Source organism: Pseudopodoces humilis, chromosome 22, assembly GCF_049639895.1.
Source record: "Pseudopodoces humilis isolate 2021_Gansu_Grassland_sample_001 chromosome 22, ASM4963989v1, whole genome shotgun sequence".
NCBI classification, from domain to species: Eukaryota; Metazoa; Chordata; class Aves; order Passeriformes; family Paridae; genus Pseudopodoces; species Pseudopodoces humilis.
The window spans coordinates 10,371,228-10,388,361 of record NC_142221.1 but is presented as its reverse complement, the minus strand read 5'-3'; the positions used below and the strand labels follow the sequence as shown (position 1 = coordinate 10,388,361).

The window sequence follows — 17,134 nt, the reverse complement described above, 5'->3', positions numbered from 1 at the left end:
AATACATGCCCTAAACAACATTGGAAACCTTAAATGGAACCCAGTGTGATTGCATCAATTTAAAGAATCTGATTAGAAATAAATATTCTTGGGTGAGCTCAGCTGGGATCACTCCTGGCTGTTCACCATCCACAGCCCCCAGGAGGACAACAGGAGGGACCACAGGACCCAGCACCCCAGGTTCTCCCAAAACAGCCAAACCAAGATCTGGGGAGGGCTTCTATTTATTTGACAAAAGGCAGGGACTTTGTGCTGGAGGAGCAGGGGCTGTGTCAGAGTCCTGACAACAGAGCTTGGAAAAAGGATGGTGGAGCAGAAGCCTGGAGCTTCAGAGCATGGATCTTGCATTGCTTGGTAGGAGCATCCATTAGCCAGTCTGCGCTTCCTGGAAAAGAGGTTGGAGAGGTGGGGGCTGGGTGGGGCAAGGAGACCAGTGTGACTCTCCATTAGAATCAATGCATTCTTCTCCAGTTCTCCCCAGATTTGTAGGGTGAGGCATCTCCAGCAATGGATTTCTAGTAATGTCTTCAGCTGTGTGGTGGGAAAGCACAGGCCAGGGTGGTGACAACAGCAAATATATTTTGCATAGTGAGACACCAACCCACTCTGGCCAGGTTTGCCAGTCCACAAGCCCAGGGCCCCTTTGGCAGGAGCTGGTGTCCTGGTCCTCACTGCTTAAAGGGCTGCACAGACATTTCTCTGGTGGTTTCAGCCCCCATATTCAGTGCCAGGCACTTTCCACTGGGGGTCTCTGGGCACTGCTCCTTGGGAGTCCCTGCATGCTGCTACCTGGGGATCCCCACTGTAGAGCAGTATCCAAAAGAATGGTCCTACCTGTGTGCAAGCTCCAGCACCAGTTCAAACAGATCAACCCCATAGAAATTCAAAGACTTCTTGGTGGCCCTTGTCGTGGGGGCACCAAGAGAGTAAATGTCCAGGAGAGAACATTGCAAATACCATGTTGCACTGTGACAACTCACCTACAATTCATCAAGTCTGCATTCCTCTGTGGAAACAAAGAGAAAGCCTGAGTCTGGCACTGTGGTCTGAATAATCACATTTAGCACCCAAAATAGACTACTCAAAAGGAACTTGTGGGTTTCTCCTTGCTCAGTGTGCCCAGCCAGAACACTGCTGGCTGCCAGCACCCCCTCCTGCCAGCTCAGACCACAAAGTGGTGGCACTGATGGGCTGAGCTGGTCCCTGCCTGCATGTCCCTGTATTGGCCCTGGGCAGTGCTCACCCTGCCTGGGTAAAATCCAGATCGTCTTGTTGGTGAAGCCGTTCAGCTTGGCAAGTCTCTTGAACAGCAATTTGATTTTGGGTCTCACCCACTGGCTTCTGCCTAAAGACAAAGACATGAGTTAGCTCCAGGCTGTGCTTGACCCTGCTTCCCTTCCTGGGAAGCTGGTGAGTGTGTCCAGCTGAGGGTGGGATGGATGGCAGTCCCTGGCAGAATGCTGGAGGCACTGAGGGAGGTCCTGGAGAGCAGTGGTGGCCAAGCACGAGACACCCCACCCAGGGAACAAGATAGCCAGAGATTCTTACACCAGCACAGTGACTCCTCTCATGATTCCTATCCCCACTGATTCTGTTCTGCCTGTGCAGCAAGAACCCCACTCTCCACCCCTCTCCACCAAGCAACTTACCCAAGGCCATGGACTTGCAGCACAGTGCTGGGAGCCGGAGCCCCAACCTCCACAGCCACCCCAAACCACTGCTCCTTCCCTGCCACACAGGGAACACCTGGTGGTCCCTGCCCCACTCCTGCACCTCACCCAGGGTGGGAGTGAAGAGGGAGACTCCCGTTCCCCAGCCTTGCAGGACCCTCAGAAGCACCTGACGCCTCTGAGCAGTTCACCACTGCTGGATACGCACTGTAAAGTCTCAGCATATGCAAGGTCTTCTCATCCTTCTCTCTGGTGGCAAAGACAACCATGTAGGAACTGCCATCGGTATCCACCAGCCTCACCGTCTTATTGCCTCTGTCTGCAAAAGGACGTGGTGAAAAATTAATTATCTTCTTCTGGAAACCCCCACTCTGCAAAGGGGCTGTAAGTGCATGAAGCCCATCAAGCCTGTCTTTCCTCAGTATCTCCCCATCCTGCTTTTCTTTCTTGCTAAGGCCCCTCTGAAAGCCTGGGGGAGCCTACAGACCACAACAGAGCAGAGGGATGGGGAGGTGAGGATAGAAAGGGGTGGTCAGTGCAAGCTGTTGGCCAGTGTCAGACTGATCCTTGTGCTGGGAATGATGGAAAACCACTCCTGCTCCATCCTTGGGAACATCCGCTCACAGCCTCTTTGCGAAAGGAGCCTACTATTCCACTGGGGTTTAAGCTTGCTCTGAATGTGTTTATACCAGAGGGAGGGATTGGGGGGGGGTCTGCCATGCTGCTGAGCCACCAGCCCTGGGGTGCAGCTGGCACCTGGAGGCAGAAGGATGTCCCACCCAGGACAGAGGAGGGACAGGCAGTCCTGAGGGCCATGTCTCCAGGAACAGCCAGCTGCTTCAGACAGGGATGGTAGGACATGCCTCCATCCTGCCCCAAGACCCAGGCACCCCCACTCACCAGAGCTGTAGTATTCACCCAGGCTGCCTGTTGGCTTGTAGATCGATTCAAACTTCATGCATCTCCCAGGGCTGCAGAAGAGTGAAAGATGCTCCAGCTGAGTTGAAGTGACCCCCTTTCCTCTCTCCTGTTCAAGGGTCACTATTCCAGACATGGGACTTGCTGTTCAGAGATGGGATGGTGTGGCCAGGGCAGGAGGGAACAGATACCACCCTTGGAATACAGGGCACGTGAGCTGGCAGGGGACAGGGGACATGCCCTCACTCATGCTTTGAGCTTCTGGGATGAGACTGGTTCTGCTGGGAAAGTTGTAATCGTAGGATCCCATCCCACCCTCTGTGATGGCACTGGTCCTAGCTAGCATTGCCCTAAGCCTGCCCTGAAGACAGGGAGCCCACAGCTGTCCCAAGCCCCTGGTGGTCCTGTCTCAACCCCTGCCCAGTCTTTGGTGAGTGCACTGAGGTGGAGACCCACCAGTGAAGGTCCAGGGAGGAGGCTGGTAGTGAAGCCTATGGAGAAAAGCATGTGGACTTACGTGGGAATTGCAAAGGAGACCTTCAGGTCACCATCCCCCAGGACCTCAATGTTGGCCATCGCCATCTTCAGTTGGTCCTTATTTTGGAGATAGCTCTCGGAGTCAGAGGCCATAGCAGTGATGTACCATGTCCCTGCAATCTGGCAGTGAGAGCAGGCTGTGAGTCCAGAGGAACAGTCAAGAGTGTCCCCTCTTCAGGGACCAAGCCAGGAAAACCTCAGTCCATGGAACACCCACATTCCGTCCAGACAACAAAATTCCCACAGGGACACCTATGCAGGAGCTGAGCGACTATCCCTACCTAGGTGTGGCAGCAAAGCACTGGTGGCTGTAGTGACCCCAGCTGTCCCCAGTACGAAAACACATTTACAGTCCTCCCTGCTCTGCTGGTGGCTGGAGACTACGTCCCTTCCCTTCCCTTCCCTTCCCTTCCCTTCCCTTCCCTTCCCTTCCCTTCCCTTCCCTTCCCTTCCCGCACCTTCCCGCACCTTCCCGCACCTTCCCTTCCCGCACCTTCCCTTCCCGCACCTTCCCTTCCCGCACCTTCCCGCACCTTCCCGCACCTTCCCTTCCCGCACCTTCCCTTTCCGTCCCGCACCTTCTCTGCCCTTCCCTTCCCGCACCTTCCCTTCCCGCACCTTCCCTTCCCGCACCTTCCCACCTTGCTCTCGTCCAGCTCCGCAGTCCCCACGTCCCCAGCCTGCACGCCCAGCAAGCACAGCAGGACCAGTCCCAGGCTCAGCCCCATCGTCCTCATCTCGCCTCAGCTCCTCTGGCCCCCGCAGTGGGATGGGGAGCGGTGCCGGGGCTGTGAGATTTATAGCTCCGTGCTGCCTCCTCTGCCGCCCTGCTGGAGCCGTGCCGAGCCCCACGGGAGCGCTCTCGGGGCTGGCTTGGGCAGGGGTGGATCCGAAGGGCAGAGTCAGCCCAGAGTGAACAAACTCCTGGGGCAGAGGAGAGCTCGTGCCTGCCAGCCCCAAAACGGGGTTACAGGAACTGTTGCACCATTGCTGAAATTTCGGATTTCCCCCGTTCTTTTGGCTGCTTGCGAAAGAACAAAGGGGACGGTTGTTTTCCAGCGGGCTGCCGGGAGGAGCGGGAGGTTCTTCCCGGCACCGGCCCCGGGGCAGCCCCGTTGCCCGACTCACCAAGGCCCTCGGTGACCGGTGTCACTGGCCCCGGGCAGCTGCTGGCATCCTGCCCAAATCCAGCCCTTGGCTGGCACAGCCTGACCCGCGGTGCCTGCGCCGGCCTCCCCACCTGCGCTGGGCTGCACCCTGAGCAGGCTGGGCAGAAGAACGGCTTCATGTCGCTGTGGGATTGTGTCCCTCCTTCCCAGAGTGTGATGTCCCCTGTGGCCTGGCTCTGCCAGGCTCCTGGGGTCACAGCCCAACACCTGCCTGGGCGCTGAGGGACTCCGGGGCAGGGAGGCAGAGGGGGGACCAGAGGCTGCCTTCACTCTGCAGGAGGTGGAGGGGGATGAACACTGCCCTTGGGGGTTATGGCAGCATGGTCTTGCTTTGGTCAGATGGGGACCAGGGGGGGTGTCAGACAGACATGTGGGTCCCAGTCCTGCCATAGGCAGCCCTGGTGCCACCCCACTCCCAGCTGGGTGGCCCAGGAGAGGACTGAGCAGGGAATGGGGTTTCCTGCAGGCAGCACTGGGCAGCCTGACTGCTTAGCCCTGTCTGCCCAGAGCTACTGAGCACCCAGCTAGTCTGTGCCAGCCCCTGTTCACCCTGGCTCCATTCTTCCATGCCCTGGCAGCTGCTCCCCTGCACCTTCCCCATCCTCCTCATGCTTGGCACAGCAAACATCACATCCCGGGTGCCCCCTACCACCCGTGAGGGCCTGACAGGAAGGGTCAGCTCCAGGACTGTTTGGCTCAGGGTGCCTGGAGACCCTGGCATCAACCTGCTCCCACCAATAAAGCACCAAGATCTGGAGCAGTTTCTGCATCTATTTATTTAGGAGGTTGAGGATGATCCTGGTATGAAGCAGGGGGTCTGGCAGAGCCTGGAGGATGGGAAGGAGCACCACGGAGTGGGGTGCAGAACCCATTGTTCACTAGGTCTAGAGGAGACATGGTACTTCAGCTGCAGAGACAAGACAGGCAGACAACTGTTCAGAGCAGGGCACAGCCAAGGTGACAGAGTCCCGAGGCACGTGGGGGATCACCCAGGGCCTGCAAGTCCCTGCTCAGCCCAGGCCATGCTGGAAGGGAGTCACAGCTTTCCCTGGCCACACTCACCTGATGTCCCTGGTGCACTGATCTGTTGGAAAGCAAAGAGAGGGGTGAGTGTGCCGTTGGCAATATTCTGAACCCCCACGCAGAGGGATCACAGCTGCCACCCTGTGCCCTTGGGCCACTCACCTGACTTGGGCAGGATGGCCAGCATGTCCTTAGTCAGGCCCATGGTGGGGATGAGCTCCATGAACTTCTGCAGGAGCTGGGGGCTCAGGTCCTGCTCTCTTGCAGCAGCCACACACCCAAAGCGGGCGCTGATGAGTGCAAGGAATCCCAGCAGCCAGCCCCACACTAGGGGTCCAGGTACTGCGGGGCAGCAGCTGGACCCCAGGGAAGGGCCAAGGAACGAACATGCAGGGTGGATACCAGGCAACCCCCAGCTGCCCTGGGCTGGCAGCAAAGGGGCACAAGCCCCTTGGGATGAGTGACCCATTCACTTGGGGTGGCTGGCAGGGTTGGGTTTCTGCAGCTGGGCTTGCACACTGCAGGGGGCTCTGGTTCAACCCACAACCAACAGGAGATATCTTTAGTGCAAGGCTTCATTCACCCCAAAATTAATTCCCTAGGTGATGGACATGGGGTGCTGCTGATGGCGGGCCTGGGCAGTGGTGGGGAGCCCAGACCCTGCCTGCCTCTGGTGCCCCCATCCCTTCCCAGGAGCCAGGTCCCCACTCCCAACGCACTGAGGAGCTGCAATGCTGTGCTGGGCTCTGCCTCGCCGTGATGGGCCTCGTGCAGGACAGCGTAGTGGCTGCAGTCTGTCTCCATCACATGCAGATCCCTCTTCTCTTGTGCTCCTAAGGACCCCAGAGGTGACCAGTTGGGTAACGTGGTACAGTCTGAGCCCTTCTGGGCCCCTTCTGGGCTGGGGCCCACAGCTCAGTGCTCAAGCCTCAAATTTGCCTGAGGTGGGTATGAGGAAGGAACCCCTGCCCGATGTGGAGGAGCCAGGTGCCCACCCACCTAGAAGAACTTGCTGAGTCGTGGAGGCAGAGGGGGCCAAGCCCACCTCCCACTGCTCCTGAGGCATGGGGGCTGGGATACCCACCCTCTGCTTCAAGGTACCCATGGCTCCAAAGCCCATACCACACATACCTGTGTAGTGTCCTGCCTGCTCGCTCTGCTGGAAGAGAAGCTGAAACTTTTGGCATTTGTGCATCCTGCAAAAGGAACATGAAACAGACAAATGTGTCTAGAGACCACATGGGAGGGCAGTGGGGTGGTGGGCACAGGGGGGAGCCCAGCCTGCCCAGAGGGTTGCACTGAGGCAGGGTTGGACAACCTGGAGCAGTGGGGAAGTTGCTTTGGTGGGGAAGGGAGTCCCTGTACCACGGGGAACAGGGTAAGCAGGACAGATACTTACAAGGGCCAGACCAACTTCATGGCCAGGTCCCCTTCTGGCATGAAGCTGATGATGGCCATGGATGACTTCATCCCATCCCTCATCTTCAGGAAGATGGAGCAGTTGGAAGCAATGGCTGTGACATGCCACACCCCTGCAAACTGCAGAAGGACATCACCAGTGGAATTTGGAAAAGTTGTGGGGACTTGCCAGGGGGATCTGCACTCCTCCGTGGGGGACCTGGCAGCCCACTGCAGAAATTTGACAACCTGCAGTGGACCTGCCACTGTCTCTGGGGACATGTTGCCCTCTTCAGGGACCTGCCACCCTCTGTGGGGATCTGCCCTCCACCATGGGGAACACGACACCCCAGGTAGAAACCTGCCATCCCCTGTGGGGACCAGCCAGGCAGACATGGGGACCTGCCACCTTCCTGCATGCAGAACACCCTGTCCTGCCCCATGCTAAGAGTACATGTGCAGCACCTGGCCCGTCTTCCCTGGGGATAGTGCCACATGCTTGGGGACATCATGGCCCCACGCGTTGGTGTCCTTGCAGTGGGGCTACTGCTGGCACTGGACACAGCAGCCAGGACTAACCTGGTTTTGCACAGGCTCCCCTGGAAGCTGTCCTGGTGTTGGCTCAGGGACTCAGGGGCGCAGCACTGCCCTGCCCCAGCCAGCCCAGGCAGGATGTGCCAGGCAGAAATCTGCGAGGTTACCTTCTCAGTGTCCAAGTCCAGTTGCACAGGGACCTGGGCCCCTGCCTGCAGCAGGTAGAGCAGGGCCAGAGCCAGGCTGGGCAGTGCTGCTGTCACCCTTGCCCTGGAGAGGATGTGGGCAGGAGACGCTGCACCCACCTTTATAGCCCCCGCTGCTGGCAGCACCCCTGCCCACACACCCGCTTTATGCAACAGGTTACATAAGAGCAGGGATAAGCTGTGCCCAGCTTAGGTGACAATGCCCTGTCCCCCGCAGTTCTGGATGAATGCAGCCTTGTGTGAGACCCAACCCAGATCATGCCAGGACCAAGTGCTGCCCCATGCCCGCTCCATGGCTGAGTAGGAGTATGAGGTGCATCCCAGGGGCCCCCTCCTGGCTGTTCCCATTGATTCTAGGGTCTGTCAGTGGTGGGACAGATCCTGCCTCAGGATCCTCAGTGCCACAGAATGGTTGTGCTGTTACCCCAGGCTGAGCCACGGCCTGGTGCCCTCAGAAGGGGTTGCGGATTCTTATGCTGGTGGCAAACAACTCAGACTCCCCTGCTGGAGAGGGTCTGGCTTGATGGGATGGAGTTCCAGGGGTGGCCAGGATCAAGCCACATCCAGAGCTCACAGACATCCTTCTGCTTTGTGCCCATCCTTCCCCAAATTTCTGGAGAACCCCTGATGCCCATCGCCCCATTCCCATGCTGCCAGCCTGCTGTCCAGCAGGGAAATCAAGGCAGGGAAACTGGGGGAGCCCAAGGGGCAGAGGGGGAGCAGATGCCCCTCAGTGAGTCCTGGCCTCAGGGACCCCTTTTTCTGGGATAGGGCAGGTTCAGTGGGCAGGCAGCACCACAGGGCAGAGCTGTGAGTGCACATGGGGTCTCAGCCCAGCAGCTCCACAGCCAGGAGCTGGGGTCAGCCCTGACTGCTAACCCCAGTCCCAACCCTACTGGTCATGCTTTCCCCACCCCATCGCCTTGTTTGGGGCTGCCTCACAACAATCCAGCAGGCAAGGGCTGGTTTTTTATGGGCTTTAATTGAGACAGGGATACAGGTGTAGGTTGTGAAGCCAGGAAGCGAAGACTGCTGCAGTGCTGGGGAGCCACTGGTGGTCCGATGGGACAGGGTGGTCGCCAGTTTGCGGTGCTGCTGGGGCTTGGACTGGTAGCAGCTGGTGGGTCTGCCTGGAAAAGATGGGGGGTGAGCACGGCTGAGCTGTGGGAGACCAGGTAACACAGAGGGGGTACATGGGCCTGGCGAGCCCCACACTGTGTGGGGAGGCACCCCACAGGGCTGGGTGGGGGATCCCCAGTAGTTGTGAGGAGAGGAGCAGCCTCGGGAAGGATTGTAGAGGGGCTGGGGGCTCTGTGGGGTACACGGCTTTAAGCATCCACATACCCTCCGGCAGGGCTGGTCTGAGTCCCAGTGAAGTCAGGACTCACCTAAGCAGCATCTGCCATGCATTTGTCTGCAGGAGGAAGAAACAGGGAGATCAGCTCCTCTGGGGGCTGTGGGACCTTAGCCCCCCCGGGGGATCCTGAATGGGGATACCCCATGGCTGGCCCCATAGAGAGGCAGACACAAGCCAGCAGGGTCTCCTCCTACTCAGTCCCCCTCTGGTATCCTCACCCCCTACTCCCTGACACCATCCCTGTGCTCCCAGCCTCACCTGTCTGGGGCAGGATGAGGATCTCATCATCCGTCAGGCCCTGCTCCCTGGAGAACTGGGTGAACATCTCCAGGTGCTCAGGACTCAGCTCCTTTGTCCGGCCTGCAGTCAAGAGCAGGGTGAGAGGCAGTCCCCCCGTACCCACCAGCACAGAGGTACGGGCAGCCCGGGGATCCCAACCCAGCCACCATCCCCCCAGGGTCACCCCAGTTTGAGAAATTACCCTAACCCTGCCCTTCTCCTATGGAAAAGAGACATCCCAGGGGCATGGACAGCATGGGGGTCCCGGGGCAGACGTACTGTAGAGCAGCACCATGGTGGAGGAACCAGTGCTCTTGAAGATGCGGGTGGCCACCAAGGCGTATTCCTCATAGTTGGTCTCCACCACATGGATGCTGTGCTTGCTGCCCCAGCCTGTAGGGGACATGGGGCACAACTCAGCCTTGAGCTCAAAATCAGCTCCAAGGCAGGAGCAGGCACAGCAGGGCTGTGAGTGTGTCCAGGGCAGCACAGAAGCTGGGCACTCACGTGGGCTGGTGTAGCTGAACCGCCCTGGCTGCTCTGTCTTGGTGTAAAGACTGGTCCTCGTCACGCACTGGTCCCCCCTGGGGAGAACAGCAGCGCGGGATGCACCAGTGGCCACCCCCGGTACCCCCTCCCCGCGCACTCCCTCCCCATGCCCCATACTTGGGGTAAGTAGATGTAACTTCCAGGTTCCCCTCTGCGGTGGTGGAGATGATGGTGGTGCACATCTTCATCAGGTGCCTCTTCTCCTTGAACCAGTTAGAGTTGGAGGCCAGGCCAATGCTGTACCATCTCCCTGTGAGCTGCACACAACCTCCACTCAGCCCCAGCTGGGCACAGACCCTGTCTCACCCCTCAGCCTCCACCAGCCCCAGCCCAGGCCATGTCCCCCCTACAGCAGGACAGCGTCTCAGGGAGCTGCTACAGCTCTTGGCAACCACAAAACCCAGGAACAAGGAAATCCCTGTTTCATTACATGCCCTTCACTGCCCTTGGGTGTTTCCTTCCTCTTCACCCCAAGCCCAGGGAGTGTGACAGGACTGCCTGGCTCTGAGATACCATTTACAGCCATCTGTGGGTGTGAGGAGGGGTCAAGACACTGGGTGCAGCACGGCTCGTTCCATTCCGGTCTAAGGAGCCAGCAGTGTGCTGCCCTGAGGGGAACTGCCAGCCTTGGAGAGCAGCTGTGCTGGGATCACCCTTGCAGCACACCCCAAACCCCTGTCCTTGAAGCAAGTGCCTCCCTCCAGCTCCAGCACCTCTGTCCCCCCCAGCACCTTGCCAGGAGGAGGGATGGAAGGGATACCCCAGCACAGCAGCCCTTGTTTTTTTGTGGCCCTGGGCTGGGGTCTTTGCTGGGGACGGGTTCCCATGGCCCACATCTGTGCTGTCAGACTGAGATTGCCTTTCTCACTCTCCCCTGTAAAATCCCTGAGCATCCACACCCATTCCACAGCACAGCAGCAGCTCGGACCCATGCCTAATCCAGGGTTCTGCCCCACAGGCTGGAGCCTGGATGCTGGATCCCACCAAACCCAGGTGCTGGGAGGTCCCAGGATGAGGGGGCTGCATGTGCACCAGGGCGAGCCTGGCCCCCCATCCACCTGCACCACCCCCTCCCCACATTTTCAGGGCAAGGATCCCCCAAAACACCCCAAACCTCCACAGAGGTGATGCCGGTTGGCCTGGGTCACCTTGTCCTGCTGGAAGTCAGCTTGGACAGGAATGCTGTCCTGGGCGTGCAGTGTGCTGAGCAGGGCCAGCCCCAGGACGCCGAGCAGTGTGGCCTGCATGGCAAAGTGGAGCTGAGCCGAGAGCTGGAGGCAGAGCGCTGCGGTGCTGGAGAGTTTGTCGAGCCCCTATTTATGGTCAGGCATTGCAGGGGCCCCCGGGCAGCCAGCCCTGCCTCCCCCCATGCCGTTATGCAAGCTGGGGCAGGACAGAGCACTGAAGCCAAAGGGCAAGCAGGGGATCCTGTGAATGCTTCCCTCCTGTTGATATGATGTATTTGCTCCAGGGTGCCAAAATGCTCTGCAGTGAAAACAGCCAGCGGCCAGCGGAGTGGCTGCCCTGCCTCCAGTGCTGCTGGGCTGGGGCAGGGAGCAGCCCATGGAGAGGGGCCAGCGCTGCCCCATCCACACAGGGTGGCCTCACTCAGACCCAGAGTGGGGCTTCAGTGAGATGGAGGAAATCCAGGGCCTGCCAGGTCCCAACCCAACCCATGGGACTTGATACCTGTGGGACCTCCTGCTTTGCCTTGACTCAAGTCCCTGCAACACCCAACTCAGCACCCTTGGGGTGTGTCCCACCGGTGAGCCGGGGAGCTCCATGATGTTCAGCTCTCTGGGGACCAGCATGCAGCCAGATGCACCTTAGGACTTTATAGCCCACCTGCCCCACCACCCTGCACCCTTTGCCAGGTGCTGGAGGGGCTGGAGATGCTGTCCTTGGTTTGGGGTCTTAGCAGGTACTAAGGTATCCCACTCAATCTGGGGACTCTCCTGCAGGCTGAGGGCAGGGGATGTATGCTGGTGCCAGCAGCAATGCCCACAGGTCTGGCAGGGTTTGGGCAGGGCTGGCTATGCCGGGCAGAGCCCCAGACCCACGGTGCAGCCCTGCCAGGGTGCTTTACGTAAGGAGCATGTTTTCAGAACAGCTGGTTTTCCCCTGGCAGCCCCCCTTGCACATTCCCCTCCCTGCATCCCGCTGTGAGGCCGCCCTGCCCTGCACACCCCGCGCCTGCTCGGCCCCGTGGATTTATTAAAACAAAACAAAAGCTGAGCCAGGCAGGACTGGGGCTGGCTCTGCTCGGGACACTGCATGCCCAGGACAGCACTCCCGTCCAAGCTGGCTTCCAGCAGGACAAGGTGACCCAGAGCCTGGCTGGGGCCCTGTATGCTGGGCTGGGGCTCAGTCTCCCCCAGAGCTCACCTTCAGGGTGCTGGGGGAACACTCTCCATCAGGCACCGAGGCAAGGAACACCCAGGGTGTCACTGTCACCTGGCGCTGCAGCAGGAACACAAAGTCCCCCCTGCTGCCAGATACCTCCAGTTCCTTGCCCAGGTGCCAGGAGGGGGTGACCGATGGATGCCCAGGGGGTGCCCGGGTCTCCTGAGGGTGACAAAGCTGGGAGCCAGCCCAGGCACCTGTGTGGCAAAGCCGGTGCAAGCTCAGGAGTATGGGAGCACTTGGGGGCATAGGGGACACCAACAGTGGCAAGGGGCAGAAAGAACAAGGCTGGGGGCAGGACGGAGTATCTGGACTGTGGGTTCCTGCGGCAGCTGGACACAGACCCTTGGGCATAACCTGGGTGTTTGCACTCAGAAATGGTTTAGCCCCAAGGATGGATGATCCGAGCTGGGATGAAGGGTGTGGGGAATCCTTATGGACCAGCCCAGCTCCCCGGGTCTCTCCCCTTGCTCCCTTTCCCCCCTGCCCAGTGCAGCCACTTCGGGGTGCAGGTAAAATGGGCTGGATCCAGCACAGCCCAGCTCTGTCAGGTTCGGGGGGCGGCCAGGCTGGACACGGGTGGTGGGAACAGGGACTGGCTTCTGGCACAACACGTGTCTTCCCTTACATAATTCCCTGATAAACAACACGTGCCAGCAGTTCCCGCTAGGATTGCAAAATGCTTTTTTGTACTGTGGACAGACGGCTGCTCCCGGCCCGGGGGCTGCCCTGTCCCCACCTGGAGCCAGCGCCAATCCTGAAATGTGGCAGGACCGCCTCGGCTGGGAGGAGGGGTCAGATGAGGGGCTGCAGCATTAACCCAGGGGGTCTACCCAGCCCTCCAGCCCCTCCAGTGCCCTGCCTGTCTGTCTGCGAGGTGCTGGCTGTGTGGGCAGGAGTCCAGTGCAGGCAGCAGCCCCTCGAGAAACAAACTCTGCAGGGCTGGGGCAGGGGAACAGGCTGTTTCCTGGCCCTGGAGGTCCTGGGGACAGGAAGCAGGATTGTGGGACTAAGATTTCATCCCCTGGGGTCCCTGAGTGATCTCCCAGCTTGTTGGGAGAAAAGGCAGATGCTGTGCTCTCCCCAGTGCCCCTAAGTCCATGCCCCCTGTGGCCCAGGGACAGCGCCGTTCCCCTCAGTGCTGGGACCTCCCTTGCCCCTGCCAGCTTGATGACAGGTACCACGTCACAGGAACCACCACACAATTCACACCACAGGAACCACTGACACAATTCCGTCCCACTCTCCCATGGCTGGTGAAGGCTCACAGAAAAGATGGCAGGGGTCTTCATGGAAGGGGGCTGCACAGCCCCCCAACACCCCCTCAGCACGTGTCCAAGGCATTGTCAGCCCATGGTGGAGGCAGTGCTGGCCTGGCTGGGGCAGACCAAGAGCTGACTGGCCTGTACACAGGCTCTTCTCTGAGGTGTTTATTGGGGTGTTGCTGGCTGCTGCAGGAGAGTGGGGTACAGAGCAGAGGGGGGACAAAAGCTAGGGGGCACAGGACAAGGACAAGTGCAGCTGCCAGCAGAGCTGGAGGGGCTGAGGAACCCCAAGGCTGGCTCCAGAACTGTGGAGCAGCAGGGGGAGCAGACTCAAGTGCGGCTCAGATCTGCGTGGACATGGGCAGCTGGCTGAGGTGAGGGCGGAGCCCTGAGACCCCATGGCAACTCCATCCGCACCTACAGCTTCGTTTCTGGAAAAGAAGTGCTGAGGGGCTGTGGGGGTGTCCATGCCCAGTCTGACCCATCTGGGGGGTGAGTGGGGCTTGCTTTGCCAGGATGTACCTGATGCCCATTCTGAGTGACACTGTGCACACAAGAGCACAGACTCTTCTGGGGAATGGTCTGGCATGGCCTCTCCCGTCCCAGACCAGCCCTCCCACACTCCTGAGGCAGGACTACACAGTCATGGTGCAGTGTGGATCTGGCCCACTGTGCCCAGCCCACTGCCAGGAGGGACACCCAACTGACGCCCAGTGTGGGACCAAGCCTGGCACATAGGAGAGGGCACCCAGCACATCACCCAGCATCCCCAACTCACCATCAAGGATGTGAAACTCATCTGCAGAGTCACAAAACCCTGCAAGAGACAGAGCCCGGGGGGATCACCTTGTCTGGAGCTTGGCACCCTCCAGTCCCTGCACCCCCAGGACATTGCAGGGCACAGCCCCATTCTTGCATCTTTGTCCCTGGGGTGGCCAGAGCATCAGGACAGAACCCACACAGGTCTCCCTGAGGACTGTGTGCCACCCACCATAGGTGGGGAAGTAGTAGGTCACATCCTCACTCAGACCCACAGCCCTGATGTGCTGCTCGAACTTGTCCATGATGGCATCACTGACCAGGCTGGTCCGTCCTGTACAAGGGGAGACACCATCAGAGGCCTCAGGCCCTACCTGGCCCGGGCCTGAAGCCCCCCATGTCCCCACACAAGGCTCAGGCCCCACGGGGTTTTCAGCTCAGAGAAATGGGTTCCCAGTTCCCTCCTTACCTGCTCCCCCACAGCATCTGGGGACAATTCTCCAGCTGGGAGTGACCCCCATTCCCAGGCTGGATCCTCCAAGGCTTTGGCTGGCCTCTCCTGAGTCCAGCATGGGTTTCCCACCCCTGTCCTCCACCTGCCATGAGGCCCCGAGTCAAAGCCTACCATAGAGCTTAACAGAGATGCTGCGGCCCTTCTGGTAATAAAGGATAATGAAGTTGCTAGGGTCAGCCTCACCCACCACCACATCCACCTTGCTGCTTTTCCTATGGCCTGGGAAGGACAAGAGGATAGCCCAGTTAGTCCTGGTCAATCTTGGTTAGCCCCAGCATCATCCAGGGGCTTCATTTCACCACAAACCAGGTGTACAAGGGGTGAAAATCAGGCCAGAGTGGGGCAGCCCCCACAGACAACAGCCCATCATGTCACCCGTGATGGCATCCGGCACTTAGGGACCCAAGACATAGAATACTGGGAGTGCACTGGGAAGAGGGACATTGGTACCAAAACCCTGCTGAGAGCAGGACTGGGGGGCTCCAGCAACCTCCTGTCACCCCAGACCAGTCTCCCTCACCCTTCAGCAGGAAGTGTCCAGGGGCCTGGGCAGGAAGGTAGTGCTGCCTGATTTCCCAGCACATCTTGTCCCTGCATGGGGAGACGAGGAGGAAATGTCAGTACAGGCTGTGGAGGATATTCCTGGGTCCCTGCCCGCCCAGAGACACACACTGTCTGTTTCCTTGGAACTTTGTTTTCCCCCCAGGGAAAGATATCCCAGAACACTGGGGAGACATTGTAAGAGATGCTGGGCCCAAAATCTGTTGAGCCCAAGGTGTCCTTGCCAGCCCCCTGCAGCACTGAGCCTGGTCAGGACCTCGTGGCCCGCCAGGCTGGGGAAAGTGCTCACAGATGTGCTGAAGGTCGTCATCCTGAGACATGCTGCCTCTGGGATAGTCCCAAGAGCCAGTCCTGGGCTGCACAGCCATGGAACCACCACGTGCCTCAGTTTTGCCAGCCTGGCTGTCCTCACACGGACCAGCCTGGGCACACCCAGCCCAGCCTTGAGCTAGTGGCTGTATGGGTGGCAGGGTGCCAATCATGGCCAGGGTTTCTACTACAAAACTCTCTGGAGGGTATCCCACAACGCTTGGCTCTGGGGCAGCTCTGTCCTGTTTGGAGTCTGTGGCCAGGGCACTGGCACTGCTCTGACCTGCTTTCGGAGTCCCCATCCCAGGGCATCAGTCCTGTTCTGACCTGCCTGCAGCACCCCTGTCCCTGCCCGCAGACCCTGTCCCTGGCATTACTCACAGCTTCCTGAAGGTGCTGATGGCCAGGCTCTGCCCATCCAGGATGGTTATTGTCACTGTCGTGGCCTCCAGCTGGTGGCTGTGCTCAAGCAGGTAGCTGCATTGGGAGGCCATGCTGACCAGGAACCACTTCCCTGAGAGCTGCATGGCACAGGGGTGGCACCATCTACAGGGCCACCAGCCTGGGATGTCACCACTCAACCATCCTGAGCACCCTCCTTCCTCTCACTTGGCACCTCTGCCCACAGCCTGTCACTTGGGGTGCCCACAGGGCACAACTGCCCTTCAGGTGCCAGTAGGGGGGATTGCAGGGCAGGAGCCTGGGGCTGGGCAGGGCAGCTCCTGACAGGCTGGGGGTGTGTAGGGGATGTCCAAGGCACCTGCCCATGGCTCACACTGCCCACAGCACTGCGGGCACCCCAATGCCACACTGGGTGTGTGCTGGGCACCGCTTTTTGCTGCAGCCCCAGCTCTGCCCCACCAGCAGAGCCCCAAAGTGAGGGCGGCTGCACAAACCCCGCAGCAGCTTCAGATGGTCGAGGACCCCTGTAAGGCTCTGGCCCCTGCACCTGCTCTGTGGGCAGCTCTGCGGGCAGTGCTGGGGCTGAGCTAGGCTCTGGAAGCCCTGGCTGTGTGGAGGGCACCGAGGGGCTTGGGGATGGGCTGGGAGGCTGAGTGGGGAGGACAGTGGGGGTCTGCAAGGGTGGGCCTGGGGGGGAGAGGGCACAGGGGGTATGGGGGAGGATGGGCTGCAGAGGTGGATCTGGGGGGGACTCCAGGGGTAGCACGAAACAGGAGCCACCGCGGCTCCCTGCAGCCCACCCAAGCGCGGCTTCAGCGGATGCCCACAGACCCCTCTGCCCAACCCCTCACCTGGTGGAGGCTGAGCCCCTCCTGAGCCACCACCTTCTCCAGTGCACTCTGGGGAGGGGGCGGCCGCCGTCTCTGCGCCGCCTTCTGCCCCCGCGCCGTCAGGAGCAGCCCGAGGAGCAGGAGGGTGCGCAGGGCCGCCATGTGCCGGTGTGCGAGACGGGCGCGACCGGGAGCCATGAGACCTGGTGGCGGCTGGACAGGGTCATCGCCGGGGTCATCGCCGGGCCGGGCCCGGCTGGAGCCAAGTGAGCGGCCCCGGACAGGGCCGAAGGTTGAGGAGGGGCCGGGGGGGGGGTGTGTGTGTGGATCCAGGGGTGGGCGGGGCCTGTCCAAGATGGGGCGTGGTCTAACGGGGCACGGGCGGGGCTCATGGGGCGTGGTCTGTGGTGGGCGTGGTCGAGGTGGGGCAGCGTTGCCGCTTCCGGGGCAT

The 17,134-nt window shown here is 60.1% G+C and overlaps 4 protein-coding genes across 5 annotated transcripts; all 4 read right to left on the bottom strand.

Moving 5' to 3' along the window:
* Positions 1–208: 208 nt before the first annotated feature.
* On the bottom strand, positions 209–4,023 carry LOC102105814 (extracellular fatty acid-binding protein). Its single transcript, XM_005527129.3, has 7 exons — positions 3,767–4,023; positions 3,106–3,245; positions 2,571–2,641; positions 1,879–1,989; positions 1,244–1,345; positions 981–1,006; positions 209–385 (listed from the first exon to the last, which is right to left on the bottom strand). Exons 1-6 carry the CDS (start codon positions 3,860–3,862, stop codon positions 981–983), a joined length of 546 nt encoding a protein of 181 aa, XP_005527186.1. The 5' UTR covers positions 3,863–4,023; the 3' UTR covers positions 209–385.
* A 1,061-nt stretch (positions 4,024–5,084) lies between these two features.
* LOC102104529 (lipocalin-15-like) lies at positions 5,085–8,358 on the bottom strand. The gene is made up of 8 exons (XM_014256218.2): positions 8,352–8,358; positions 7,417–7,643; positions 6,717–6,856; positions 6,449–6,513; positions 6,033–6,150; positions 5,480–5,577; positions 5,357–5,378; positions 5,085–5,201 (listed from the first exon to the last, which is right to left on the bottom strand). The coding sequence occupies exons 1-8, from the start codon at positions 8,356–8,358 to the stop codon at positions 5,198–5,200; spliced, it is 681 nt and encodes a 226-aa protein (XP_014111693.2). The 3' UTR covers positions 5,085–5,197.
* A 60-nt stretch (positions 8,359–8,418) lies between these two features.
* On the bottom strand, positions 8,419–10,947 carry LOC102105998 (lipocalin). The gene is made up of 7 exons (XM_014256362.2): positions 10,789–10,947; positions 9,758–9,897; positions 9,599–9,675; positions 9,371–9,484; positions 9,071–9,172; positions 8,800–8,869; positions 8,419–8,585 (listed from the first exon to the last, which is right to left on the bottom strand). The coding sequence occupies exons 1-6, from the start codon at positions 10,885–10,887 to the stop codon at positions 8,844–8,846; spliced, it is 558 nt and encodes a 185-aa protein (XP_014111837.1). The 5' UTR covers positions 10,888–10,947; the 3' UTR covers positions 8,419–8,585; positions 8,800–8,843.
* A 2,511-nt stretch (positions 10,948–13,458) lies between these two features.
* On the bottom strand, positions 13,459–16,982 carry C8G (complement C8 gamma chain). 2 transcript variants are annotated; one of them, XM_014256363.2, is made up of 7 exons: positions 16,705–16,982; positions 15,833–15,972; positions 15,102–15,172; positions 14,693–14,800; positions 14,300–14,401; positions 14,087–14,125; positions 13,459–13,739 (listed from the first exon to the last, which is right to left on the bottom strand). In XM_014256363.2, exons 1-7 carry the CDS (start codon positions 16,879–16,881, stop codon positions 13,726–13,728), a joined length of 651 nt encoding a protein of 216 aa, XP_014111838.1. In that variant the 5' UTR covers positions 16,882–16,982; the 3' UTR covers positions 13,459–13,725. The 2 variants fall into 2 exon arrangements, with proteins under 2 accessions (XP_014111838.1, XP_014111839.1); XM_014256364.2 differs by lacking the exon at positions 14,693–14,800.
* Between the last annotated feature and the right edge of the window lie 152 nt (positions 16,983–17,134).